We start from the raw sequence: 27937 nt of genomic DNA, 5'->3' as shown, positions 1-27937 counted from the left end.
AACAATAGCATGGATGTGGATCCAACCCCGCCCCCTGGATCTTTTGTTCTGCAGTGAGGGGCTACTGGCGTATATGACAAGCACTTTCACGCAGCTGCGCAGTGCGAGTACACGCCCAGCGTACTTCCTTACAGCAAACATTCAAGCTTTGGAAGAGTTGTGTAAAGACGTGCGTGAAGTTTTAAGATATCGAGCTTGTGTTATTTTCTCTTATCAGCTGGTGGTGTGTCTTTCAGATGCAGTATATGTGGCGACAGTTTATGGTGTATTAACAACGACAGATTAAACAATGGTGGTAAGTTGTTTTGTATTTCAAGCTTTACGTTTTTTGTTTCGTTTTGAGCTGGAGATGCCATTAGTTATTAAAATGAAAAACATGGCCACGTGACGGCCGAAGAACGTTTAAAAGTAAGTTGTTTAGATCAAACTTAAAAGCAACTTTGTTAGGTAAGTGCTGTCGACTCGATGTAAACACTGCGAACAGTTGCTTTACGTTTGTTAAATCCTGTGGTCTAAGCAGGTTTGGTTACTTTCATCGTCTATCTTTATATACCAACTATCACTTTGCATTATGAAAGTGAAATTATACACTGACTTAGATTTTGATGACTAGACGATTACGGTTTTGACAGTCTATATATAGAATTGCAGTTTTCACTCAAACGTAATTTGAGGGTTAAGATACAGTACATGGGGCCTAGTCGATTAGCATTGATTGCTCAAGTCAGACATTTAGTTTTTAAGTTGTCTGAATTTTCCCATGTTAAAAGTCATTTGAATGTCACTCACAAGGTCTTTAACCCTTATTGTTGGTTCATCTCAGGTGGCTTGAAATGACAACATGACACTTAGTGTTTAGTTGAAACACATAAGAGAGGGGATTTTGCGTAGTCTCAAGGAAATCCCATATTCATTATAGCAGTCGAATTGAGAGAGGAAGGAAGAGAAGGGAGGCAAAGAAAGGATGTAAAAAGAGATGTGTATCCTGTAGTTCTGTTCATATGCAAAGAGTGATGAAAAACTGATTATCAACAACATGCTCTTCTGTAATAAGTTTTTGTTTGACCTTTTGACCATTTCATGGCCACATTTGACTAAAATCTTGTTTCCTCAAACTTGTTTACTTAAATCCATAAGACTATTACTCATTTTGCTTTAGCATCAAGATATTTACATATTTATTTATACACTGATATTTATGTATACAGTGTGTGGGCCATTTTATGGTTTATTTTATGACAGTCTTATTTTCTGAAGTTTTTTTTCTGTTCATAAGACTAGGTATATCACTGGTTTTGATTAAGCATATACATGTGGTTATTTATTTATTTATACACAGATATTTGTTTAATTATATGTATTGTTTCTAGTACAAATGTAAACAAAAAAATTCTTAAAATCAAGACATTGAAAAGTATTGGTATATTATTGGATGATAAATGTCTCTTGAAATTTCATGCTGTTAATATTTAAAAATTATGCTAACTGTGCTACTCTAGAGTTTAAATCCATGCAAAGCCTTCGGTGTCAACAAAACAATATATGGGTTTCTCCTTACTTGTAAAACATAAACTTATTTATTTTGATAGTCTAGACACAATTATGTTATAATGTTAGTTGCATTTTTTTTACAATTTGCATTCAGCATTGTTTTTTTTATCACTGCTGTTCCTGTTAAAACTTGTGACCCATTTTTGAGAACCACTGTTCTATTGTGTACGGCTCCTACGTGAGATGGCATGAATAATGAGTGGTATTTCCTGTAAAATGAATAATTTCATTGATCTTTGTGTGACAGTTTCCCATCTACGATGGGCCACTCATCAACTAAACCTTGACCTCAAGTCACTTGCATCCTTCTGAGCACAAAGAGAGGAATTAACATTCTGACTCAGCTGATATGCACAATGTGTCAGATGCTGTAGACTGCTAATGTCAGTGAGGTCACAGTCTCTAAATGGATCTCATGGATTTCGTGGATCTCAGCCATGTTGTTTTCACAAAGGCCTCATTGTGGGTTTTGATGCAATAGCTTGTAGAAACTCACAGTTTCTCTGTCTCTCCCCTGCGCTGTTCCATCTGAAACTGTGAGAGAGCAGAGGCACTGTTCCAGAATTCCATTCCCAGTGCTTGTTGTCAACAGAACTCCAAGCTTATTATCATGGGAGATGTCCAGGGGCCTGTTTCATAAAACTAGTTTACCAAAAAAGCCAGGCTTATTTCAGTAATTCTGACTTATTTTCACTTGATTTGGTTTCTGAAAGCAAAATTACCATAGCTCAAGCTCAGTCACTGTGGCAACTTATGCTGAGAATTTTATGCTTATGCTGACATTTTCTATAATGTATTTCTATAATAAAAATACATATCTGATATGACTTAATATATAATTAGCATCAAACAATATAATTCTTATTCTCAAGGATTAAAGATTAAACGGGAAAAAAATTAAAATGATTGCAAAACCATCAATTAGGTGGCGATATGCACTAAGCATAAGGCCAACATGACCTTTGAACAGAAGAAGAAGAAAGAAGCAGTATGGCGCGCTTATTCTTAGCGTCCGTTTCCATAGTGACTCGTCGATTCGTCGCTCTGTTGAGAATGTCTCGAGTCTTAACCAGGAACATACTCTGAGTTGAATGAACTTACTCCCGGACGCGTTTTTGGAACCACATACCTCGAGTAAGCAATGTTTGGGGTTAATCAACCGAAAGTTCAGGGTTTATCTGACGGTAAGTTAACCATGCTTTCTGGAATACACCCCTGGTCAGGAGCAGGCTAACTGTCAGGCTAAGCTGAGCTCCTCTAACACTGACCAATAGGAACGCATCGATATTACCACTGACTCTCTGACATACAATTAGTTGATTGTATTATTAGTCCAAAAATAAAAGTATACAGAAAATACACCATAAATAATCAAATAAAAAATAAAAAATAGGCAACAACCAACTGTATTTAATGTATTGTGCCCAAAATGTAGAGCAGGCTAGTGACATTTTAACATAGTTGCTACTTGCACATTTAGTTGATCAGCAGTTTCTAGCCATGCAGCCTTTCTCTCTGAATTTGACAGCTGTACCTTTGTATGGTTCTTAAAACATTGCAATCTAAAATGGCTCTTTAAAGCATTAAAATCACTAAATCAAAAGTTAAAATCACTGAATTAAAAATTTAAATAAATAATGACTACATTTTAATTGATAAGAGGAACACACATTTAACTCATTTGAGCTAGTATGGCTGTATTAGCCAGCTTACATTTGATTGCAGTTACTGCTATCATAAAATACACTTATATGTAGGATTAAAATTCTATGCGTCACATTTAATGTCCAACAACAAATATTTTAGCAGAATGTGTATTTTATTCAGAATTGTCTGTGTAGCACACATGCGCGCAGCAGCGCTCGTTCACTCACGTAAGCCTCGCCCACTCCTGACAGCAAAATGGATATATTTGCATGACTTTCTAACATTTACAGATGAAAAATATACTTGTGACGTGTCAGTTATGCACTGAGGAAAATACAACGTCCCAAATGCATTAAACAACACAGATATATTCTCTGTTTGCCATGGTGGATCGATTTGATCCATGATCGACATTAAGGGCTGCTTAAGAATAAGCGTGTACATCAAATTTTCCTGACTCACTGAACCTGGATCGAATTAGTGAGATTGCGTGAACTTAAATTGTCGTTTATGAAACCGCTTTAGTAATTGATTTGTTAGGTCATTTCAAGTCAGGTTTTGGACTTTAATCCCTGCTTTTCTTAGCTTCTTTTATGAAACTGGAAGTCTTCATTGCCACTTTTTGTTTTTAATCAGTCATTGATTGCATTTCTCTTCTGTTAAACATCTAATAGGACAATTTGGTCTCTCTTAGGGAAAATTGTTGTTGCAGAAATTTATTGAGGATAATGTATGTTTTGTAAAGGATGTTTGCCAGTCATTCTGTCTTTCCCAATAAATCTATTTCATCTGTCTCCAGGAGAATGGGCAGAGCCGCCTCCGTCAGGCCCAGGAGGATGTGGAGGAAATCAAAGTTATCATGCTGGATAATATGAACAAGGCTGATGAGCGTTCAGGAAAACTCGGGGAGCTTGAGGACCGAGCTGATAAACTACTTGAACATGTTAGTTTATATTATCATATTGATAGTTTATATTATCATTTAATAAATGTAATTTAATTTATGTCTTTAAAACTGCTTGACAAAAAGCATGCCCAATTAATTATGCATTCTATGATCTTGTTTTACGGTTTGTTGAGGAATCTTATGATCATAAACTAGGTTTCTGGAATTTCAAGTGTTTCTAGGGAAAGCAAGGGCATGTCAAATTGGAGTCTATAAATAGTGTCTAGGTGGGGTGTACGGAAAAAAGAGTGTACAATTTGCATCCTGAGTTTAGTTTACCTTGTTAATTTTAGAAAGCCATTTCCTTTTGTTATGAAATGAACAAAACTTGTGTAATAGTGTAGCAGGTTGTTTGTGCAGTACATGCCATGCGGTCAGGCAACAAGGTCACTTTGTTTTCATGTTTTATCATATAAACATACTAAAAATCCCATTGGAAGCCTTGGTTGGTCAAGTCACATTTGTTTATATAAGTTTTATTCAATACATATTGTTTTAAAGCAGCTTTATAAAAATTAATAAAAACACAATAATAAAAGGGGAAATAGTGTAAAATTGATCAGTTATGAAGCAACAACTTCCATTTCAACTGTAAAGGAGCGCAATAGTGTTATTATTCATCTCAGTTTAGTTTAATTCAGTTGAATAACTGTCAGTATCACAAGTTAAATATAAAATTATGAAATGAGTTAAATTCAGAATGCAGTAATGTCATTATTCAGCTCAATTCAGTTCAGTGTTGATGTTGCAAAGTTAGTGTCATCCAGTTAAATTCAGATCAAATGTGTTTACCCTAACTGAGCAAGCTAAAGGTAACAGTTGCAAGAAACCAAAACTTAACAGGTGACACTAGTGGAGAAAAAAAAAAGAAAGAAGCCAGGCTCAATCGGAATGCCACTTCTAATATGGCCTGAATGACCAAGCATGATTTATGATTTAAGCTGTGTGGTTGGTGCCAGTGGTCCAAACAAAGACTATACAGGTGCATCTCAATAAATTAGAATGTCGTGAAAAAGTTCATTTTTTCTTGTAAGTTATTTCAAAAAGTGAAACGTTCATATATTTTAGATTCATTGCATGTAAAGTAAAACATTTCAAAAGTTTTTTTTGTTTGTTTTAATTTTGATGATTAGAGCTTACAGCTCATGAAAGTCAAAAATCAGTATCTCAAAATATTATAATATTTACATTTGAGTTTCAATTAATGACCATCCCTACAGTATAAATTGCGGGTATCTCTTGTTCTTTGAAACCACAATAATGGAGAAGACTGCTGACTTGGCAATGATCCAGAAGATGAACATTGACACCCTCCACAAAGAGGGTAAGTCACAGAAGGTCATTACTGAAAGGTGTGGCTGTTTACGGAGTGCTGTATCAAAGCATATTAAATGCAAAATTGACTGGAAGGAAGAATTTGTGTAGGAAAAGGTGCACAAGCAACAGGGATGACAGCAAGCTTGAGAATACTGTCAAGCAAAGCTGAATCAAACACTTGGGAGAGCTTCACAAGGAGTGGACTGAAGCTGGAGTCAGTGCATCAAGAGTCACCATGCTCAGACATCTTCAGGAAAAGGGCTACCAAGCCACTTCTGAACCAGAGACAACGTCAGAAGCGTCTTAACTGGGCTGTGGAGAAAAAGAACTGGACTGTTGCTCAGTGGTCCAAAGTCCTCTTTTCAGATGAAAGTAAATTTTACATTTCATTTGGAAATCAAGGTCCCAGAGTCTGAAGGAAGAGTGGAGAGGCACAGAATCCATGTTGCTTGAAGTCCAGTGTGAAGTTTCCACAGTCAGTGATGATTTGGGCTGCCATGTCATCTGCTGGTGTTGGTCCACTGTGTTTTCTGAAGTCCACAGTCAACGCAGCCATCTACCAGGAAGTTTTAGAGCACTTCATGCTTCCTTCTGCTGACAAGCTTTATGGAGATGCTGATTTCATTTTCCAGCAGGACTTGGCACCTTGGCAAAAGCTGGTTCAATGACCATAGTGTTACTGTGCTTGATTGGCCAGCAAACTCGCCTGACCTGAACCCCATAGAGAATCTATGGGGTATTGTCAAGAGGAAGATGAGAGACACAAGACCCAACAATGCAGATGAGCTGAAGGTTGCTATCAAAGCAACCTGGGCTTCCATACCACCTCAGCAGTGCCACAAACTGATCACCTCCATGCCACGCCGCATTGAGGCAGTAATTAAAGCAAAAGGAGCCCCTACCAAGTATTGAGCACATATACAGTAAATGAACATACTTTCCAGAAGGCCAACAATTCACTAAAAATGTTTTTTTTTTTATTGGTCTTATGAAGTATTCTAATTTGTTGAGATGTGAATTGGTGGGTTTTTGTTAAATGTGAGTCAAAATCATCACAATTAAAAGAACCAAAGACTTAAACTACTTCAGTCTGTGTGCATTGAATTTATTTAATACACAAGTTTCACAATTTGAGTTGAATTACTGAAATAAATTAACTTTTCCACGACATTCTAATTTATTGAGATGCACCTGTCATTACAGTTAAGAAAACAAAACACCCAGTACAGAAATACAAAGCCTTGCATGTTTTTCCACTCTTATTTTTCAGATAAAGGGTCGTTTTAACAGTCAAAAATTAAGTCAGTTCTAATTCTGAAAAAAACTCCACTTCTGTGTCATCAAGAATCTCTCTCTCTATATAATAATAATTATTTTAATGACTGTACTTATTTCTTTTCAGAGCGAAAAATTCTCAAAGACCTCGACTAAGGTGAAACAGAAGAAGCGCTGGGAGAATATTAAGTACAAAGTGATAATAGTAGCCGTTGTAGCTGCAGTGCTGCTTGGCATTATTGTGGCTGTGGCTGTGAGTTTTAGCGGTGAGGACAGTAAAAACACACCCAAAGACACGTCGGCAACAAAAGCCCCAGGAGATGGCTAGAAGATAAGCTGGCAGAGAAGATGAGTGAACATAAGTTATGTTTGAAATTCCTCATCATATCCCCTTGAAAGTCTTGCTTCTAGTACTTTTGTAAAAGTAAAGAAGAAGAAAGTAGATCGGTGAATGTACAAGCTAAATATGTGATGCTATTTTCTATCAAGATGATGCTAAAAAATAATGTGGTGGGAGATATAAATGGTACCATGGTGTCACTATAATTTCTGCTTTCATTTTTCAATGGTAACACACATAGTATGTGGCATTAATGGTAACAGTTTACATGGATTCTTGTTGGACTAAACATATTTTAGCCATATATTAGATAAATCAGTGCCAAATGCGGGTTAAAGTGTAGCAGGGAAAATATGTTAGACTGTGTAGACTTTGTCAGGGAGTAGAGCATTGTTTATCTATCGTGTTCTTCAAAGAAAACACTTTCTTGATTCTGTTTTTCATCAGTGAAAGGTGTATGTAATGATCTCAAATTTCTTCTGTGTGTTTGGCTTTTCTCATATTAGTTACAATATAATGTAATGATCTCAAATTTCTTCTGTGTGTTTGGCTTTTCTCATATTAGTTACAATATAATGTAATATAATTATTACAGCCTTGGTACCCACAGCAGTACACATTTTGGATGTCTCCCTTGTATGACAGACCCATTTCAGGTCTTGGAGTCTCTTCTAATGAGCTGATGAGTTTAATTAGATGTGTTTGATTGTGGAAACATACAAAATGTGCATTATTGGGAGTAATCCAGGACCTGATTTGGGGCACACATTCTGTGACTATGGCACATTTTTGCTAAAACTTATCTAAAGGTTTTGAAATGTATTGTTGTTAGTAATACCGTAACAACCATAGAAATTGAGGAGGGCATATTCCCTCAGAATTCATATTTGGCATGGGGATTATTTCTGTGATTTCTTTTTTTTTTTTTTCTTCAATATCCACTTCTTAAAATGTTCCCCCCCAAATCTTGAACAATTAATCCTTAGCCATTACAATGTAAAAGCAGATTAATACTGTAAAAAATAGTCATGCCTTGAAATAGTTACATTTGCTGCTGAAACAGCTCTCTATGTATGTGTGTATGTAAATGTATAAACAAATGTTCCTTATGTAAATATACCGTATCTGGCATTTTTCATTCTTCAGTGTGTCTTATATTTATTTCTGGATTATATTTGTTTCTTTCATAATGATTATTGAGTTTTTATACTGACTTGAGTTCACAGCTCATGCAAGATGTTATGCAAGAGTCAAAATAGGAAGCAAGTGATGAGTATAATTGAATGAAATTAAGCTGATTGATTTTAACGATCATAATAAATCATCGATTGTCATTGAACCATTTATATAACTGGTTTGGGGGAGGGGACATTACATGACCACGGTTTAGAACACAATTACAGGTCTACTTTTAGCAGCGTGACTTAAATGTTAATTATGCAGAACATTAAAAGAAATGTATAATAGATTTTGTATAATACATTTTCTTCTTATTCCTGTTTCTAATAACTAATGTGATTCAGAATAAAATGAATAACTCAATCTGGAAACAACAACGTCAACAGTGAGCGCGTGACACGCATTGTTACTGTTGTTATAGCAACGTCAACTAACCCAGAACGCGCTTTCGGGTGCTACAATGAACGTCTAAATAGTTTTCCATACAAATTACAAAATTGTATTATGGAGTAATTCCCACACAAAGAAGAACAAAAATGCCTCACGATGACCCCCGAGTGGAGTGGATTAAAAACGCAGTATGTGTGATGTTTGACTTGCCTGATTCAGGCTGCTTTGAGGAGTTACTCGGTCGCAGTGATGGAGAGGAAGAGCAGAAAATCAAACACTTTTTAAACGTAGTCACAGGGGAAGAGGCGCCCTCAGCGCTTTTTTTCTTCAAGAATATACGAGAAGAAGAGGTTGAAGTGGAAATTCCTGTTGGTACGTTTTCAAGTCAACGCAAATGTAACGTTATCTGTTGCCATTCACAATGTAACGTTACAGTTTCTAACGACTTTCGAGTGCCTGAGATCTGAAGTTCAAAAGTCAAATATATCACTTTGCTCACTTATTAATAAGAAGTCTTAAGGAAGGTCTAATATGTGACCCTGGACCACAAAACCAGTCTTAATTGTCAATTTTTCGAAATTGAGATTTATACATAATCTAAAAGCTGAATAACTAAGCTTTCCATTGATGTATGGTTTGTTATGATAGGACAATATTTGGCCGAGATACAACTATTTGAAAATCTGGAATCTGAGAAACAAAATACTGAGAAAATCACCTTTAAATTTGTCCAAATGAAGTTCTTAGCAATGCATATTATTAATCAAAAACGACGTTTTGATATATTTACAGTAGTAAATTTACAAAATATCTTCATGGAATATGATCTTTACTTAATATACTAATGATTTCTGGCATAAAAGAAAAAAATATAATTTTGACACATACAGTGTGTTTTTGGCTATTGCTACAAATATACCCCAGCGACTTAAGACTGGTTTTGTGCTCCAGGGTCACATATGTTAAATAACAAATGGAACCAAGTCTTTTACGTTTTTGAAAATAAAATTATTTCCCTGTCTAGAAAATGACTCGGAGAGAAGCCCATCTGTTTTGTCTGAAGGTTCCCTCATCTCGAACAGAGAGATAACCCCTGCTGACAGTGAGTGTGCTTCCTAAATAGTTAATATTATCAATATGATAAATGCAAATTGCTCAAAGTTGCAAATTGTTCTTTTCTATTTTTCTTTGCCATTGTCCACACATGACTGAAGAGAACAGAAATGGTCAAAACAGACAAAGCCAGGACTCCTCAAACCTAGAAGACTCTCAGAGTCAGGATCCTGCAGTTGAGGGCCTGTTAGATTCAACAAAAGGGAATAAACCACCTCCCAATGTAATTCTCAGTTTATTAATTATATTTAAAATTTATTTTACAAATGTATTAAACAGAATGGTTAATAATCTACATATGTAGGAGATCTGGGGGCTGTTTCATAAAACAAGTTTACCAAACAAGCCAGGCTTATTTCAGTTAGTCTGGCTTATTTTGAACCAAATCAATTGACAATAAGTCAGAATAACTGAAATAAACCTAGCTTATTTGGTAAACTTGTTTTATGAAACAGGACCCTGATCATCTTTGTGTGTTTTTAATAATGCTTTGACAAATTTTATTTGTATTGTTTCTATCAAGATTGAGGTTCAGGTTGTGTATCACGTAGAGCTTCATGTGGACGTGAACAATATCCCACAGAGGTTTGAAAAATGCAATGTCCTCTACTTCCTGAGAAACACCAATGGTAGGTGGAGTGCTCTCAAAATGTGTGTTTGTGTGTGTTTTTTTGTTTTTTAAACATTTCTTATTTAACTGATGTGTCCGGTGTTTTACTTTGTCCAGAAACTATCACTGAACCTGCAGATATAAACGAGGCTAATAATTTGATGCCCAAACTTATTGAGTTTGGCATGATGAATGACCATCTCTTGATGATGCTTGGAGGGCTTTTCAACCATGTGTGTGACTAAACATCTCATCCCCGTATAAATGGATTATCATTAATTATGCTATGGAAGTGTGTATCTTTATTGAATGCTTTCTTTGCAGGTGTACATCCCTCTTCTCTCAGTGAACCAGTTGAGGCTCACTGATGGTGGCTATCATGGTGTTGCTGGCTCTCAAGAGAGGGACACAGTGTGTAAGACAACAGGAGATGAGAAACAGCAGCCTGCAGAATCCCGTGGGGCTTTTGAGGTCCGAGATGATCTGCTCCACAGCGCACATAAATTCTTGCAGGTCATAGACCAAACCCTACAGCAGCTTGAAGGTATTATAGTTTCACTTTCAGAGTCAGAAAAATGTATACTGTATATACACATACACATACACACTACTATTAAATAGTTTATTTTTTCCCCTTATGTTCACCAAGACTGCATTTACTTGATCAAAAATGTAAATATGAATACAAATAATATTGTGAAATATTGTAACAATTTATTTCTATTTTGACATGTTTTAAAATGTCATTTATTCCTGTGATGGCAAACCAGAAATTTCAACAGCCATTACTCCAGTCTTCCGTGTCACATGAGCCTTCAAAAAGCATTCTAAAATGTTGATTTGGTGCTCAAGAAACATTTCTGATTATTATCAATGTTCAAAACAGTTGTGCTATTTAATATTGTGATGTCTATGTTATAGGTGAATTTAAATTGCACATTCCAGACATGGATTTGGAAGGTGGAGTGGAGGTGCTCTTGTCTAATCCAGGCATGGTGGAGAAACTAGAGCAGTGTGTGATGAATTGGCACACACAAATCACGATTGTCATTGAAGAGCAGAAAAGAAAGAAACCACAGGTTCAAATCATGATGAAATTCTTGTTGTTATGTTGTGATTTTCTACTCAGTAGATCGGTGATGGGCAACCTAAACAGAACATTTAAACAATTAACTGACTTATTGTTCTTTCTCTTTTAAAGGGACCCGGTCCTTTGGCAGAAATTGAGTTCTGGCGTGAACGTGTTGCTGTCTTCAGTAGTTTGAGCGAGCAGCTGAACCTGCAAGTGGTGAAGAAGATTCTGGACGTGATGACTCGTGCCGACTCATTCATAATGCAGGAACTGGAAAAGACCACAGCTGAGCTTAGCAAATACCATGAGGAGTCTGTCAATAATGTACAATTCCTCACCACAATGGAGAGACATTTCAGGGTGAGGAGTAACCATGGGTAGCCTTTAAAAGAAATATCAAGTTTATTTATAATACCAGTTGCTTCAAAGCAGCTTTACAGTAAGGAGAAAAAAAATCAGTCTGAGCGTCTCAAAATTCAGTTTGAGAATCGGTTTCAATTTTCAAGACACAGCTTCAGGTACAAGTACAACAAAGCAGCCCAATATAAAAATTCATTATTTAGTCATCCTCATTTCAAATCTGTATGTTGTCATTTTTTTTCTTTTGGAAAAGATGAAAAACTAAATTTGCTGATGTCATCAGAACAACAAGGCTCAAAAATATAGTGGTTTTCATCAGTGTTTTGTATTTACAGAACGTTGTCACAGGACTGGATTTCAAAGTAGTCTTGGACACTATTCCTGAACTGATGAATGGGCTGCGTATGATCTGGATATTATCCAGGCATTACAACACAGATGAGCGTTTGGAATCTCTGATGGAACGCATTGCTTGGGAACTGTCTGAACGGGTTGCAAGAGTCGTGAATGTCCGTGTTCTGTTTAAGTGAGTAAGCAAAATCTGTAAAAGTAGCTCAAACCACAAGCCAGCAGTAACATGCACAAAAATATGAAAATGTTGCAGGTAGCATTTGAGTCTGAAATTAATTCTGTTGGGGTAAAAAAAAAAAAAAAGGATTATACTTTTTATTAAATGTTTAATCAAATTAGAAGTTTCACACACACAAAAAAAAAAAAGTTAAATTACAATGATTGTAATCACCACAGTCATTAATATTCTGCAGAGACAAGAGGGTGGTGGCCAAAGCCAAGGCTCAGGATGGAAAGCAAGTCTTGGATCAGTGGAAGGCCAGTTATTTTGAGGTCCGTGCACGGATTGAGAAATCAGACCGAGATCCCCGCTGGGAATTTGATCGCAAAAAGCTGTTTGAAAAAACAGATTATATGGCTTCAATCTGTCAGGACTTGTATAACATCTTGCAGGTAAGTCAAGTCAGACCAAGCATATTTAATTTAATAACTTTCTATTTTACGCGAATAAATTTGTTCAAGGAAATATTCCTCACAGACAGTAACCTTCTCCCAAATTAATAATCACTTATAGACTCTGGATGAGTTCTACATTATTTTTGGACCGGAGTTAAAAGCAGTAACGGGTGATCCAAAGCGAATAGATGAGGTTTTACACCGTGTAAACTGCCTCGTCGAACCCATTGAGGAAGTTTCCTTTGACCCTTTTGACATCCGCAAAATGAGCAGTTGGAAAATGGTCATGCAAGAATTTAGAACGGAAGTTCAGGTACAACTTTGTGACAACAACTACATTGTTAATTTTCATTTTTTATTTATTTTTTATATTAATGCTGTATTAATTGGTATCTTTTGTTTAAGGCAATTGAAAGAGAAGCTATCAATTTCATCAATTACTCCTTCAAGACGCTGCGTTCCTCATCGGCAGCCTTTGACCTGCTGCTGAAATTTAAACACATCCGCTCCAGAGATGCCATCAACAATCAGTTGATGAAGAAGTTTAATGATATTCTTGCTCAGTACTGCAAAGAGGTACTGAGGTACCTGAGGGACCTTAAAAACCTTTGAAGGACATGTTTGATTTAAATGTTGACATGGTGATACAGAGATTGCATTTCTTGCTATTCTCATGTGTCTTCTTTGGTATTGTTGTTGCCTAGATGGACCTTCTAAATGAACTATTTGTGAAGCTCAAAGATAGCCCACCGCTCAATAAGAATAATCCTCCTGTGGCAGGAGCCATTATTTGGGAGCGTTTCCTGCTAGACCGCATGAGGTACCCCATTAGACGTTTCAAGGAGGCACGTGAGATGATGGACAGTGAAGAGGGAAAAGCAGTAAGTCCTTGTTTTGCTTAAGTAAAGTTTTTGTTACTAGAATGACAAGATGAGTGTAAAAAACAATTAAGGTAAATGTTAAAATCATATTGTAGTTTGCACTGTAAAAATCTTGGAAGAGGTGCATCTTTAAATTCATTCCCTTTAAAGCACCACTGATACAGCCGTGGACATTCGGATGGACGTCTTTGACCATTGCATAGTATAATTTTTAAGTGTCCCATCAGTGTTGCATTTTCATACAAGATAGTTCAAGTTTTAAAACATGCCTTGAGGCCCCTGCATTCTGTTCCAAGAATGTGACTTACTGTAAGAACAGTGTAGTTTTTATGTACTGTAAATGCCTCCTAAAAAGCCTGTCCAATCAGGGGCAGGTGATCCCAAAACCATCATCATTATTCAGGACTTTGTATTCAGGGTTACGACAACCCACGTTCAAGCAATCCATGATGGGTTAATTTTGAAAATGTGTAGTTTTACTCTCTATGCAGCCCCAACCTGTATGACTGAAAATGTCCTGACTGTTTTTTATTTTTCATTTTGCAGGTGGTATCCAAATTCTTAGAGGTGGCTATGTGTATGAGGGACTATGAAACAGAGCTGTTTAACCAATGGAAAGCAGAGACTAATGAGACTCTGTCCCTCCTGATGAAGAGAAGTGTGCTGATCATGGTCAACAGTGCTGGGGCTGTCTGTGTAGAATCCACACAGCTCAATACCGTACGTTGCAGTGACAGGGAAAGCTATCTGTCAGCTGTGAGAAAAAGATAGCAGTGAAAATTTATAATGGCCATTATAATATTAAAATGACTAGACTAGTAATCTCAGTGTCTATGTTCCCCTCTGCCTCGAAGCTAACATGTACATACAATTTTTTTATATGTGAATATGGCTGTGATTGCAGGCTGCTCAGGGGTCAGAGAAGGCTGTGGAAAAGGATGTGTGCTACTCTGTCAATTTTGCCCCTGAACTGCAGGAGATCATAGCTGAGACTAAGTATCTGGATCACTTGGGCATCTTAACACCAAGTGAGGCACAAAATGTTGCTCTGCAGGAAGATAAGTTTCTGAGGTAGTCTCCCTAACTTTTCCCTGAAAAAATGTGTTGTGACATTTGACCAAAATAGACATCCTTGAAATATTTCTTGAAGTGTTTTGACCTTTTTTTTGTTTGTTTTGCACGTAGGCACATAAAAGGACTGAAGAAGTTAGTAAACCGTTACCATTCTCTGATAGACAATCTAAATGATGCTGAGTTCTCACTAATGGCTGATCAGGTGCAAGAACTGAGGCGTGTGCTAAGCTTTGGTTGCAGAAGAGTCAACTGGAATTTTCTAGGTAAGTTGCAATAGAGGTCTGTCCCGCTCTTACGAGGTTATATTCCACACCCACCCGATCCCGCTATATATTCACTCTGTGTTCATCCGCCATCCTCTTAGAATAATTTTCTTCCCGACCCGACCATTCCCGCTAAATTTAGATCTCTTTTACAGAATCTCACATTTAAATTTCCGCTACTAAAAGAAAGAGAGATAGGCTAACAAATAAAAGTGTATTTGTTATTTTATTCGTCTTGTCAAGAGTCTTGAATTTATTGACAGCAAAATGTCAATAAATTGTCAAACATTTTGCTGCCAACACAGTAGGAAAAAAAGTGTCACAGAGAAAATAAAAATGTTGTACAAAAATTGTGTTTTCTTATTTTTATTCGTCTTGTCAGGATACAATTCGCTTAACATTTACAACACAATAGGAAAAAGTGTCGCAGAGAAAAAAAAAGTAGGTTGCACAAAAATAGCCTGTTAGCTATTTTATTCCTCTTGTCAAAATACTAAATTCGTTTAACATTTTGCTGTTAACAAAGTAGGAAAAGTGTTGCAGAGAAAAATAAATAAATAAACCTGTCATTTAAACATCGACATCTGTCATTTCAAATTATAGGCTAAGCAAAATATTAACAAAACCGAGTTGAACGTTATTCAAGGACAGTGCATCCACACTCCATCCTTATTCTGCTCTGTCACTCATTGACAACCTGCCTGTTATGTCTGAGGGCGTATATTCACCACCGGTACAGCCTGCTCTGAGGACCGTTATGCACATGCTGCACGCACAGACCCCGCAAATAAAATGCGTGATGCAGAAAGCTCTGGTTCATGAGTGCAGCACATGCATAACAGTCCTGAGTACAGGCTATACCAGTGGTCAATAAGAATAAAGCGCAGATATGCTGTTTTGAAAGGACCTCGGGGAACAGGATATTGTTAGACCACCTGCTCCCGTTCAAATTACACCAGAGTTACCGACCGTTACCGCGTTTTATTCGGGAATTTAATCATGCATCGCAAGAAATCTGGTCGGGTCCGCCGCGGGAATGCAAACCTCTAAGTTACACAGGGGCTACCAGTTATTTGCATACCCCATAATAATATTTGTAGTTGCTAGTTTTGTAGTTCTGAAAGTTCTAACTGATGTAATCTCTTAAAAAATGAACTTCATTTACACTTGTTTTACAGGTATACCACAATTTGTCCAACGTGGAAACCAGGCCACTTCAAAATTTGAGTCCCTTGTGAACCAAATTCAGAAGAATGAACGAGACATTGATGAAAAACTTAAATCCATTGAATCGGCAAACCTTTTCAAATTCTCAGTGGCAGATAAAAACGGATACCTACCAGGTTAAGAGTGTTATATAGTCATTCGAAATATGGCCCATAAGCAGACACATCAGGTACATAGTTACAATGTGTTATCTGTCTTTTGTTCCAGGAATTAAGGAGTTCTGTGACTTCATTGAGTGTGAGAGGGCAAAGGCAGTGAACCTTCTTGTAAATAAGTATGCAGCTATCAGTCCACTCCTCACCAAGATAGAGAGTCTGATTATGGGGACCAGCACTGGCAAATCCAAACACATGGCTCAATTCTATGCTTATTGGGAGCGCAAGATCTTTGATTCACTTAGCAAGATGGTGCTTCAGTAGGTTTACTTGACTGTTTCTCAGATGTATTTACAAAGGTGGTCTCATGCTCTTTTATGCTTACCATTACCATTGTCTTTCAGCAATATTCAAGCTTTTAACGCCGCACTGATGGGCACTACTCCACTCTTCCAAATCGACACCATCCTAGCTGCACCTGAGATTGCTTTGCTTCCCAAAAGCAGTGAGGTGTACAAGCTTATTAGACAGTGTGTCGGTGACTGTGTGGAGAGCACCAGGGTATGTTGACTGAACCACATTTAGATAGAAAATGCAGCTCTGCAGTGATGATGAATTTTTGCAGGCCCTCCCAGAAGTTAGCAACACCATGGTTCCCTCAGTAAAAACACAACAGGATTTTTCCATTGGCTTTCGGATACTTGAAGAAAATAAGCTCTATGTTCGACAAAAGATCAGTATTCTTACATGTTTTGTTCATCATGATAATCTTCACAAATGAACTCAACATTTATGAATTTTAAAACCTAAATTACATTCAACTGAAGTAAACAGCTAAACATAGGCTACACTGTGATTGCAACATCACTCTTTTGGCCTTTATTTAAAAAAAAAAATCTTAAAAAGCTTGAATTAGAATAGTTTCTAAGAGTGTGATTATAAACATGGCAAGGCTGTGAAAGCAGACTAGTTAGTAGAGTTTTCCTGTGATGATGTTTACTGTCCCTGAAAACCTAGTAGTCCAATTTAGCCACTTGTTAGCAATCTTTTTCAAGACAAGTAAAGGTTTAAAAAATCATGAGGGTGTATTACTGCTGTATTTTATGACATGGAATAAAAGATGAAAATACATTGAGCTTGTGTTAACCACAGACAGACGTTTTTTTTTCTTTTTTTTCAGGCATTTAAACCTATTTAAAAAAAACTGAATTTGGGATAATGGAATTGAAAGTACTTAAATAATAACTTGTTTCTGGGTTTTGGTCTATAAAAATGCATCATCCCTGCAGCACTCTGTTGTGCAATTAGAAAGTAAACATTTTCACATACTGTATGTAGTACAGATTTAGTGCATTGTAGATATTTGGTCACTCAGGTCACTTTTTTCCCTGTTTGTCGCTCTTTAGCTGTTTGTTCGCTGGATGCATGGCAGTTGCATCCAATGCCCTCCACAGCATGTGGATGGTGAGGACAAACCATTCATCTTCACTTTTTACAGTGAAGTATGCCAGCTTCCACAGATAAATGAGCAAGCCACAGCTGTCTCTCAGACAATGCAACGTCTCCTTAATGGAATCAGTACCTACCTCAAAACCTGGATGAGCTATCGCTCTCTCTGGAAACTCGACAAGGCTATTGTCATGGAGAAGTTTGCAGCCAAGAAGCCCTCGTGTGTGATGTATGATGAGAAGTTTCAGTTCTATGTCAGGGTCAGCAATGAGGTGGCAAAGCAGCCCTTGGTGAAGCATGAACACATAATCAGACTGAACCTGGAGCCACTGGCCCGTGCCGTCCAGGAGAACACTCAAGCATGGGTCACTTCTCTGGGCAGGCTGCTCAATGACTCGGCCCGAGAGGAGCTTTTTAACCTGCGCAATGAGCTGTTGGTGAGGACAAATGTTGCACTGTTTTAAATGTTATCTTTGCATCATCTAAGAATTGAGTAAGTGAAATGTTGTGATTGCGAGGCAGTCTGGTTTTAAAGAATGAATTTACTGTGAACAGAAATTGTCAGATAATTTGAAGAGGAACCCCAATACCTTGGAGGACCTGAAATTTGTTCTGGGCACAATCACAGACATTAGAGATATGTCTCTCTCAGTGGAGATGAGAATCAACGATATTCAAGAGAGATACAGAACTCTGAGCATGTACAATGTGGAGGTGAGTAAACTTAAGCCTATCAGACGGTACTCCAACAGTCTATTTTTCCTTAGGCCTTCACCAATATGTTTTATGAAAGGTGATAAAATGCTTTGTGGTGCTTTTATTGATCCAATTTGTGCCAGTCAAGCCACTAAAATTAAAACTACCATTCAAAAAGAGTCACTACAACTTTATTTTGTTTATAGAAGTCTCTTATGCTCACCAAGGCAGCATTTATTTGATCAAAATTACAGAAAAACTATATATTTTTAAGTATTCTTACTTTTTTTAAAATAACTGTTTTCTGTGTTAATATATTTTAAAATTCTACTTATTCTGTGGCAAAGCCGAATTTTCAGCATCCATAGATCCAGTCTTCAGTGTGACATTATCTTTCAGAAATTATTATAACATGCTGATTTGGTGCTCAAGTAACATTTCTTATTATTTTCAGTGTTGAAAACAGTTGTGCTGTTTACCTATTTACCTATTTTTGTGGAACCCCTGATAGCATTTTTTCAGGATTCTTTAACGAATAGACAGTTTAACAAAAAAAAAAACAATTTATTTGAAATAGAAAGCTTTTGACATTATAAATGTCGGTGCTCTCACTTTTGATCTATTTAATGCATCCTTGCCGAATAAAATTATAAATTTGATCTGCTTTACAATTCAAGACTACAGAGGAGGAGGTGCAGCTGTCTGCAAACATCTTCATTTTGTGGAGTGAACTTTTTAAAGAGTCTAGACGGGTTGACCGCAGCCTGGCAAAAGTAAAAAAGACCTTTGCAGAGGTAGTACCGATCATTTACCAATCAAGTTAAATTACTGTAGAGAAGCAGCATAGTTGATCTTTGATTTCTAAATGTTCCAATTCCAATGTTCCAATCAGATCACTCTAAACCAGACTGAGGAGTATAAACAGGAGCTCTCCATATTTGCAGAGAGCTTCAACATGCATGGGCCTGGAGCCGTGGGAGATGATCTAGAGAAAGGCAAGAGTACTATCCTGATGGGGTTTTTTTTCTTCATATCTTACCAACCTAGTATTACATAACTTTAGTTGTTGTACTCTTATAGGCTTGAAGATCATGGCTACGTATGAGACCGAGCTGGATATGGTAGAGGCAAGCCGTCAGGAACTGGCTAAAGCTGAGAAACTGTTCAACCTGCCCATCACTATGTACCCAGAGCTTCTCAATGTACAAAAGGAGATGAAGGGCCTGAGACAGATCTATGAGATTTATAAAAGCCAGAAGGTTAGAATGACAATTCATTATATAAACGTTGACTAAATATGTTGCTCAAATGTTCTGAGGACTTGTGACACCAGTGTGTATATATTCATCAGGAGGCTAAGGCAGAGTGGTCACAGACCCTTTGGGTGAATCTGGACATAAAGCTCCTGCAGGAAGGTATAGAGGTACTTATCAAGAGCTTGCGGAAGCTGTCAAAGGATGTGAGAGCTCTTCCTGTATCCTTCTTCCTGGAGGGCCGCATGAAGGAATTTAAAGAGTCAATCCCTCTCCTCTTGGACCTAAAAAATGAGGCTCTTAGAGACAGGTAAATACTTGTTTTACGATTTTGTTTTACAATGTTTCAACTTAAAGTAACATGGTTCTGCCTTAAGGGATCTTCAAAAAGTTAGCTTAATCTAAGATAAAGCACTAGCTATATGTATATGCATTATGAGACTTGGTGCTCACTTGGTTTCTGCAGGCACTGGAAGAATCTAATGGAGAGGACAGGCACCAGCTTTGAGATGAACCCAAACACCTTCACTCTGGAGAACATGTTCTCCATGGAGCTGCACAAATATGGCAACGTCATCAGTGAAATCGTCACCTCAGCTGTGAAGGAACTCGGCATTGAGAAGGTTAGAAATATCATTAATAATGAAAATCAACTGCACTTCTTGTTATAGCAATGGTTTTAATTTCAACACAAGTGTTAAAGGGATATTCCACCTAAACATTTTGTCATTGTTTACTTGCTCGCAGGTCATTCCAAACCTCTATGCATTCCTTTCTTCTTTGGAACATAAAATAAGATAGTTGGTATAGAAAGAAAAAAGTTGATAACTGAAACTGTTTGCTTATCAACATTCTTCTAAATATCCTCTTTTATGCTCCGCAGAAGAAAGAAATGCACAAAGTTTTGGAACAACGTGAGGGTAAATAAATGTAAATGATGAGAGATTACAGATTATGCTTGTGTGCATTTTTCAGGGAGTTAAAGAAGTGGAGGCAACTTGGGAAACTATGAAGTTTAGTGTGCAGCGGTTTTTAAAAGGCGCACACGAGCATGGTTTCATTCTTGGTACTGTGGATGACATCCTTCAGCGCCTGGATGATGATGCCATGAACCTGCAGAGTATGGCAGGCAGCCACTATGTTGGTCCCTTCCTGGCCACTGTACAGCAGTGGGAGAAGAATCTATCACTCATCAGTGAGATTATTGAGGTCAGTGGAAACCATCACTGGCAACAATGACTTGACTTTAAAACTGCACCGGCTCACGTTCTTATTTCTTTACTTTTATTCTGAAATGTGCAGGTATGGATGTTAGTACAGCAAAAATGGATGTACCTGGAAAGCATCTTCATTGGAGGTGACATTCGCTCTCAGCTACCCGAGGAAGCCAAAAAATTTGACAATATTGACAAAATGTTCAAAAAGGTAAGGTTCTGCACCAACAACAAATACGTAACCCTGTTTTTGAAAAGAATGTAAATCTCTTCTCCTCTTCTGAATACCACTAGATAATGACTGACACAGTGAAAGACCCTGGCATTAAGAGATGCTGTCTGGTTCCAAATCGTCTGGCCGATCTGCAGAACCTAAGTGATGGTTTGGAGAGGTGTCAAAAGAGTCTTAATGATTATCTTGATTCCAAGCGGAACGCCTTCCCACGTTTTTTCTTCATTTCTGACGATGAGCTGCTCAGTATTCTGGGCAGCAGTGAGCCTACTTGTGTGCAGGAGCACATGATCAAGGTACTTTTGTGTACTAAAGAAAAGCATCGCTTTGAAGTTGGCCTTAAATAAATATTCACCCGAACTGTTTACTGTAGCTTGTTGATCTTATTGTGAATGATTCCCATGCAGTTGATTTTTAAAATTCTTTTGACCATGTAATTTTTAACAAAAATAACTCAAACTTCCAGTAAAATGACAGACTTCCTAGTGGCATCAGTGTTGCATTACGCAAAAGCAATCAAGTTACTCCTGCCATTACCATTACATTACCATTGTACTATTCACAGTCAACCTTGATTAGTTTCCATGAGCTAAAGTGTCCAATAACATGAACTACAGGGATAGAACAAGTAGAATTTGGCCAGTCATATGAGCTCAAAAAGTTGACCCGTACAATAAAATAAAATAAAATAAAATTATTAAACTTAATGTAAATTTATCATCCTGTTTTCCCCCATCCACAGATGTATGACAACATAGCAGCATTGCGTTTTGATACGGGAATGAATGGAGAGATGGTAGCAAGTGCAATGGTTTCTGCTGAGGGGGAGGTGATGGAGCTCAAACAGCCTGTACCTGCAGAGGGCCGTGTGGAGGACTGGATGACTGGAGTGCTGCTGGAGATGAGGAGAACCAACAGACTCATCACCAAAGAAGCTATTTACTTCTACAACCACCGAAAGACTAGGTGAGGACATGCACTAGACCATCATGAGTGCTATCAATCAAAATTTCTTATTGAACTTGCTTGCCTGTCTGATTAAAAGAATTTGTGTAAATTTTATAATGTGGTTTTCTACCTGCCCGTCAGGGTGGACTGGATGCTTGACTACCAGGGAATGGTGGTGTTGGCAGCAAACCAGGTGTGGTGGACCTGGGAGGTGGAAGACGTCTTCAAAAGGATGAGTCAAGGAGAAAAGCAGGCATTGAAAAAGTATGCAAAGAAAATGCACAAGCAGATTGATGACCTGGTGAGGCGCATCACACAACCCTTAAAGAAGAATGACAGACGGAAAATCAACACTGTACTCATTATTGATGTCCATGCTAGGGACATCGTGGACACTTTTGTCAGAGATAGGTAATATATAAAGACTTTACAGTCATGTATACGTCACTTAAAACCTCTAATTGGTTGCAGTTTTCTTCCTAACACACACTTTTTCTGTGGGCAGTATCACAGATGCACGTGAGTTTGAATGGGAGAGTCAGTTGAGATTCTACTGGGTTAAAGAGCCCGATGAGCTGTTTGTGCGGCAGTGCAGTGCTCAGTTCTCCTATGGCTATGAGTACATGGGCCTGAACGGCCGGTTGGTCATTACTCCCCTAACTGACCGTATCTATCTCACACTTACTCAGGTACTCTGACAACACAGTTGTCTGCTCTAAATGGCCTGTTTTGTATGTACATGTCTTATTAATACCTGGTATCATGTATTGTCAGGCCTTGTCTATGTTCCTGGGTGGAGCACCAGCCGGTCCTGCGGGTACGGGGAAAACTGAATCCACTAAAGATCTGGCTAAAGCCTTGGGGCTTTTGTGTGTGGTCACCAACTGTGGAGAGGGCATGGACTACATGGTAAGAGATGTGCTGCTTTGTATTCTTGTGGAAGCGGTGACACATTTTTGTTTTCCAGAATTCTTTGATAAATAGAAAGTTCAAAAGAGCAGCATTTATTTGAAATAGGAATCTTTTGTTAAAGTTTAGATGTCTTTAATGTTACTTCCCGATCATTTAAATGTGTGTTATTAAATTAGATTTTGATTTCTTAACCTCTAGGCTGTTGGGAAAATCCTCTCTGGTTTAGCTCAGTGTGGAGCCTGGGGCTGTTTTGATGAGTTCAACCGCATTGACGCCTCAGTGCTGTCAGTCATCTCCTCCCAGATTCAAACCATCCGAAACGCTCTAATGCTGCACCTCAAGAGGTTTCATGTGAGTTTGTTAATGGAATACTTTTCCTGAGCTACTAGTCAAATACTGAAAGATAATTGTTGTAATTATTTCAGGCTCTGAGTGTCTTGTGTTTTTGTGTTGTTAGTTTGAAGGTCAAGAAATCAGTCTGGATAGTCGTATTGGGATCTTCATCACGATGAACCCTGGTTATGCTGGCCGCACAGAACTTCCCGAGTCAGTAAAAGCTTTATTCAGACCAGTGGTAGTCATTGTACCGGACCTGCAGCAGATCTGTGAAATCATGCTCTTCTCTGAAGGCTTCCTCATGGCTAAGGTGGGGACTCCTTCTTTGTGAAAATGAGGGCTAGGCTTTTAGTAGATTAAATGAAGTAGAAAATTCAGTCATCATTTTCTCACCCCACAAGTCACTCCAAACCATAAGTCTTTTGTTCATCTTCAAAACATAAATGAAGTTCTATCATGACAACATGACAACATGACATAACGCTGCTGCACAAATAGCATATAAAGTAACCCGTAGCAGATCTATACAGGTGGAGCTGGGGAAGGTGGAGGGTTTCAGAGGAACTCTGAAAGCATGCTGCAAAATGCATAACCAACCATTTAAATGTAAAGCAGCAAGCTCATTGTCTGCGTATGCAACATGAACCAATCAGCTTGTGCCAAGTCATTTAATGCTTAGAATATCATCACTTTACGTTAAGGACCCATCAGCCTGTGCCATCTAGAGTTTCATGACAGAAATTTGCATATATTTTTAATGAAACCTAAGAGATTTCGGTGACTCCATTAAAAGTGCATGCAACCCACAGTTGAATGCTTCAAAAACGTTTTATTAAAAATATAAAAGTCTTATGGCTATGGAATGACATAGGGGAGAGGAATTTATGACAGAATTTAAAATTTAGGGTGAACTATCACTTTAAAATATATGTATTTTAAAGAAAAAGAAACTAATATGTGTAAGTGTTTTGTTCCCTATTTAGTGTGGAAATACAGCAATATAAAGCTGTTAGACATTTATACTGGTCGGTCACAAAAATACTTAATACATTTTCTAAGATGGTATCAATAGGATCTCACAAAAACTTTACTAATCAGAATAAATATAAAATAAATTATGGAATTTTTTTTAATCAAAAACATGCACATGAACATTGAACAACGGTCCTCAGACCTAAGCGGTTTTCACTCTGTGTAAACAGGTAAACAAAAAACTAATTTCATAAATGATTTACTTGCAGGTTTTGGCAAAGAAGATGACAGTGCTGTACAAACTAGCACGGGAGCAGCTGTCTAAACAGTCACACTATGACTTTGGGCTTAGAGCACTGAAGTCAGTGTTAGTAATGGCAGGGGAGCTGAAGAGAGGTTCACCTGATCTCAGTGAGGTACTGATCTCTCTGCGTCATCCTCTCCTCCTTCAACCCACCTCAGTGAACTGCATTCACAAATTTACTCCTGTTTTCTTTCTCTCCTTTTCTCCTTTCTTTACTCCCACTAGGATGTCGTTTTAATGAGGGCTCTTCGAGATATGAACCTGCCCAAATTTGTATTTGAGGATGTACCTCTGTTTTTGGGCCTTATCTCAGATCTGTTCCCCGGGCTCGACTGCCCACGTGTGCGTTACGCCAGCTTTAATGACGCTGTAGAGGCCACCTTGCAGGAGAATAAATATATTGTGTTGCCCAACCAGGTGATTCTTCCCTTCAAAAGTCATTCTCAATGGATTGTAATGATTGAGTCTACTGATTCATGACTAAATTGTGAATGTAGGTGGACAAAGTGGTCCAAATGTATGAAACCATGATGACCAGACACACGACCATGGTGGTTGGACCGACAGGAGGAGGGAAATCTGTGGTGATCAACACACTCTGCCAATCACAGACAAGGTCTTTGTCCACTCATTAATAATATATATATATATTCAGTATATACACAGAATGTCTAGAAATTCTGCTACATGTTCACAAACAAGTTGTTCTCCCAGGCAAGTACACATAACTTACATTTTATCTGTAGGTTGGGCCTGCTGACCAAAATGTACAGCCTGAACCCTAAAGCGATGAGTGTGATTGAGCTGTATGGAATCCTGGATCCGGTCACCCGAGATTGGACTGATGGGATACTATCTAACATATTCCGTGACATCAATAAACCCACAGACAAAAAAGAAAGGAGGTGAAAGTCAAGGCTTATAATGAATAATTCATTTATAGTACATCTATTTTAAATCAAAGGCATGTAACTGAACAGAATTCTACCATAACCCTGGCTTGGCTTCACAGGTATATCCTGTTTGATGGAGATGTGGATGCTCTATGGGTGGAGAACATGAATTCAGTTATGGATGATAACAAGCTTCTCACACTGGCTAATGGAGAGCGAATTCGCCTACAGAGCCACTGTGCTCTGCTCTTTGAGGTATCATGTAAACCCTTCATTTTGTCAAAGTACAAGAACTCAGTGTAACTGTTGTAGGCTTGCAATTATATGTGATGTGTTTTAGGTTGGAGATCTGCAGTATGCCTCGCCTGCTACTGTTTCTCGTTGTGGAATGGTGTTTGTGGACCCCAAAAACCTTCGCTATGCTCCCTACTGGGAAAAATGGGTCACCAGCAGAGCCCTTAAAGTAAGACTATTTCTATGCTGCCTTTAACTTAGCCTCAAAATTTCCACTGGTGGTTCTTCAAGCAAGAAGGCTGAGAGCTGTATTTTTTATATATTAGTGATATTCAAGATTATATTTTCAACGTGCCTTTGCTGTATCAACAGGAACAGACAGATCTCCGCAGACTGTTTGAAAAGTATGTACCAAGTGCCATTGATATGATAGTGGATGGTATAGTTGATGGTAAACAGACAGAGAAACTGAAGACTGTGATCCCACAGACGGATTTAAACATGGTGAGCGAGTCAGTAGAGACCCGGACAGCGCTACAGTGAAAGTGATCTTTATAGCATGTAGCACAATCCTCTTTTTTCCTTTAGGTGATGCAGTTGACTGTGATGCTGGAGTCTCTACTGGAGAATGAGGACTTAATTTCTGAGGAGCTGGAGTGTTATTTTCTAGAGGCACTCTACTGTTCGCTCGGGGCGACTCTTGTGGACAAAGCCCGACAGAAGTTTGATGAGTTCATAAAAAAGTTGTCCTCTCTGAACAGTGTTCATGATGAGAAGGTACTTGCTGGCCCTGGACAGATTCCAGGTGAGGTGGCAGCAGGGTCCAAAATGATATTTTTTGCCATGCTTGGTAATAGCGGTGAATTAAGGAAATATAAGTGTTTCTTACCATGCCTGAAACTGTGTGCATAATTTTATAACATGTTTTAATAATGTATTCTTATTGTGTAATTAATTTATTTTTAATCTTTCATTTAATTTCGCAGTTTACTTGCCAACTCTCTATGATTTTCATTTTGATGGAACCCAAAAGAAGTGGGTTCCCTGGAGCTCCATGGTCTCAAAATACATTCATAACCCTGATATGAAATTCATTGACATCCTTGGTAAAGCAGCTTACTTCTCTTCACTTCTTCTTTGCGTTTCTCTAAACTTTTTTTCTTCTCTCTACTAATTTACTCTACTGGTGAAAAGATTGGAAATACTGAGATTTTTTATGCTTTTAAAATATTTTTTTTTTTATGCTCACCACCAAAATACAGTAAATATAATTGCAACTTAAAATAACTGTTCTCTACTTCAATATATTTTAAAATGTAATTCATTTCAGTGTCATGTGATCCTTCAGAAATCATTCTAATATGCTGATTTGTTGCTTAAGAAACATTTCTTATTATGATAAACATTGAACATTTTTTGTTTTATGTTTTTGTTGAAATTTGAATACATTGACAATAAAGACCTTTATGATGTTACCAAAAACTTGTGTTTCAAAAAACTTTCTATAAAATTTGAAACTTGTGTTTCAAAAAACTTTCTATAAAATTTTAAGCAGCAAAAACTGTTTTCAACATATGCATTAGAGACTTCTTTTAAAATCATTAAAAACAATCTTAATGATTCCAAACCTTTGACTGGTAGAGTATTTCTTTTATATGCTTCACTGAAGTATTACTTCATCCATTACTCTCTATCAGTCCCGACAGTGGACACTACTCGTGCTAATTGGCTGTTGGAACAGATGGTGAAGGTGAAAAGGCCAGTGGTGCTGGTTGGAGAGTCTGGCACCTCTAAAACAGCCACCATCCAGAACTTCCTGAGCAATCTTAATACAGATACAACTGTAAGTCCATTGCCGTGACTATCACACAAGCTGTTTAAAACTAAAAATAATGCACTCCAGTTGACCTTAACACACAGGATTAACAAGATGCACATTTTCCCAGATAATGATGATCATCAATTTCTCGTCGAGAACAACATCTATGGATCTGCAGAGGACTCTGGAGGCAAGTGTTGAAAAGAGAACCAAGGACACGTATGGTCCTCCAATGGGCAAAAGGCTCCTTGTGTTTATGGATGACCTCAACATGCCACGGGTAAGAATGGATTTATACCATAGGTCATATCAGAAACTGAAATTTCACCTCATTGCTCATCGTGGATTCACATTTGTTTGTGAACTCAG

General features: G+C 37.8%; 2 protein-coding genes across 3 annotated transcripts in view; both read left to right on the top strand.

Moving 5' to 3' along the window:
* Positions 1 to 109: 109 nt before the first annotated feature.
* Positions 110 to 8221, top strand: vamp5 (vesicle-associated membrane protein 5). Its single transcript, XM_058775825.1, has 4 exons — positions 110 to 169; positions 237 to 295; positions 3998 to 4141; positions 6864 to 8221. The coding sequence occupies exons 2-4, from the start codon at positions 290 to 292 to the stop codon at positions 7062 to 7064; spliced, it is 351 nt and encodes a 116-aa protein (XP_058631808.1). The 5' UTR covers positions 110 to 169; positions 237 to 289; the 3' UTR covers positions 7065 to 8221.
* A 140-nt stretch (positions 8222 to 8361) lies between these two features.
* dnah10 (dynein axonemal heavy chain 10) overlaps positions 8362 to 27937 on the top strand; it is a 33583-nt gene continuing 14007 nt past the window's right edge. For both annotated transcript variants that reach the window (XR_009271332.1, XM_058775824.1), the window contains exons 1-46: positions 8362 to 9017; positions 9670 to 9747; positions 9860 to 9981; positions 10282 to 10387; positions 10486 to 10601; positions 10693 to 10912; positions 11290 to 11447; positions 11570 to 11800; positions 12136 to 12326; positions 12565 to 12763; positions 12885 to 13079; positions 13172 to 13342; positions 13471 to 13647; positions 14194 to 14367; positions 14552 to 14718; positions 14833 to 14984; positions 16163 to 16327; positions 16419 to 16626; positions 16711 to 16867; positions 17713 to 18192; positions 18311 to 18469; positions 19129 to 19245; positions 19344 to 19446; positions 19532 to 19710; positions 19803 to 20014; positions 20171 to 20327; positions 20680 to 20913; positions 21007 to 21129; positions 21213 to 21446; positions 21893 to 22116; positions 22240 to 22509; positions 22604 to 22787; positions 22873 to 23007; positions 23209 to 23361; positions 23468 to 23656; positions 24588 to 24734; positions 24848 to 25039; positions 25120 to 25238; positions 25369 to 25527; positions 25635 to 25770; positions 25856 to 25978; positions 26122 to 26253; positions 26338 to 26554; positions 26736 to 26855; positions 27447 to 27592; positions 27696 to 27848. Coding sequence is in view for 1 of the 2 variants with exons in the window: in XM_058775824.1 (XP_058631807.1) it covers positions 8792 to 9017; positions 9670 to 9747; positions 9860 to 9981; positions 10282 to 10387; positions 10486 to 10601; positions 10693 to 10912; positions 11290 to 11447; positions 11570 to 11800; positions 12136 to 12326; positions 12565 to 12763; positions 12885 to 13079; positions 13172 to 13342; positions 13471 to 13647; positions 14194 to 14367; positions 14552 to 14718; positions 14833 to 14984; positions 16163 to 16327; positions 16419 to 16626; positions 16711 to 16867; positions 17713 to 18192; positions 18311 to 18469; positions 19129 to 19245; positions 19344 to 19446; positions 19532 to 19710; positions 19803 to 20014; positions 20171 to 20327; positions 20680 to 20913; positions 21007 to 21129; positions 21213 to 21446; positions 21893 to 22116; positions 22240 to 22509; positions 22604 to 22787; positions 22873 to 23007; positions 23209 to 23361; positions 23468 to 23656; positions 24588 to 24734; positions 24848 to 25039; positions 25120 to 25238; positions 25369 to 25527; positions 25635 to 25770; positions 25856 to 25978; positions 26122 to 26253; positions 26338 to 26554; positions 26736 to 26855; positions 27447 to 27592; positions 27696 to 27848 (8010 nt within the window). In the remaining variant the exon portion in view is untranslated. The remainder of the gene's footprint in view (positions 9018 to 9669; positions 9748 to 9859; positions 9982 to 10281; positions 10388 to 10485; positions 10602 to 10692; positions 10913 to 11289; positions 11448 to 11569; positions 11801 to 12135; positions 12327 to 12564; positions 12764 to 12884; positions 13080 to 13171; positions 13343 to 13470; positions 13648 to 14193; positions 14368 to 14551; positions 14719 to 14832; positions 14985 to 16162; positions 16328 to 16418; positions 16627 to 16710; positions 16868 to 17712; positions 18193 to 18310; positions 18470 to 19128; positions 19246 to 19343; positions 19447 to 19531; positions 19711 to 19802; positions 20015 to 20170; positions 20328 to 20679; positions 20914 to 21006; positions 21130 to 21212; positions 21447 to 21892; positions 22117 to 22239; positions 22510 to 22603; positions 22788 to 22872; positions 23008 to 23208; positions 23362 to 23467; positions 23657 to 24587; positions 24735 to 24847; positions 25040 to 25119; positions 25239 to 25368; positions 25528 to 25634; positions 25771 to 25855; positions 25979 to 26121; positions 26254 to 26337; positions 26555 to 26735; positions 26856 to 27446; positions 27593 to 27695; positions 27849 to 27937) is intronic.

This window comes from Onychostoma macrolepis, chromosome 05 (assembly GCF_012432095.1).
Source record: "Onychostoma macrolepis isolate SWU-2019 chromosome 05, ASM1243209v1, whole genome shotgun sequence".
Lineage (NCBI taxonomy): Eukaryota > Metazoa > Chordata > Actinopteri > Cypriniformes > Cyprinidae > Onychostoma > Onychostoma macrolepis.
This window is presented reverse-complemented; position numbering and strand designations above follow the sequence as displayed.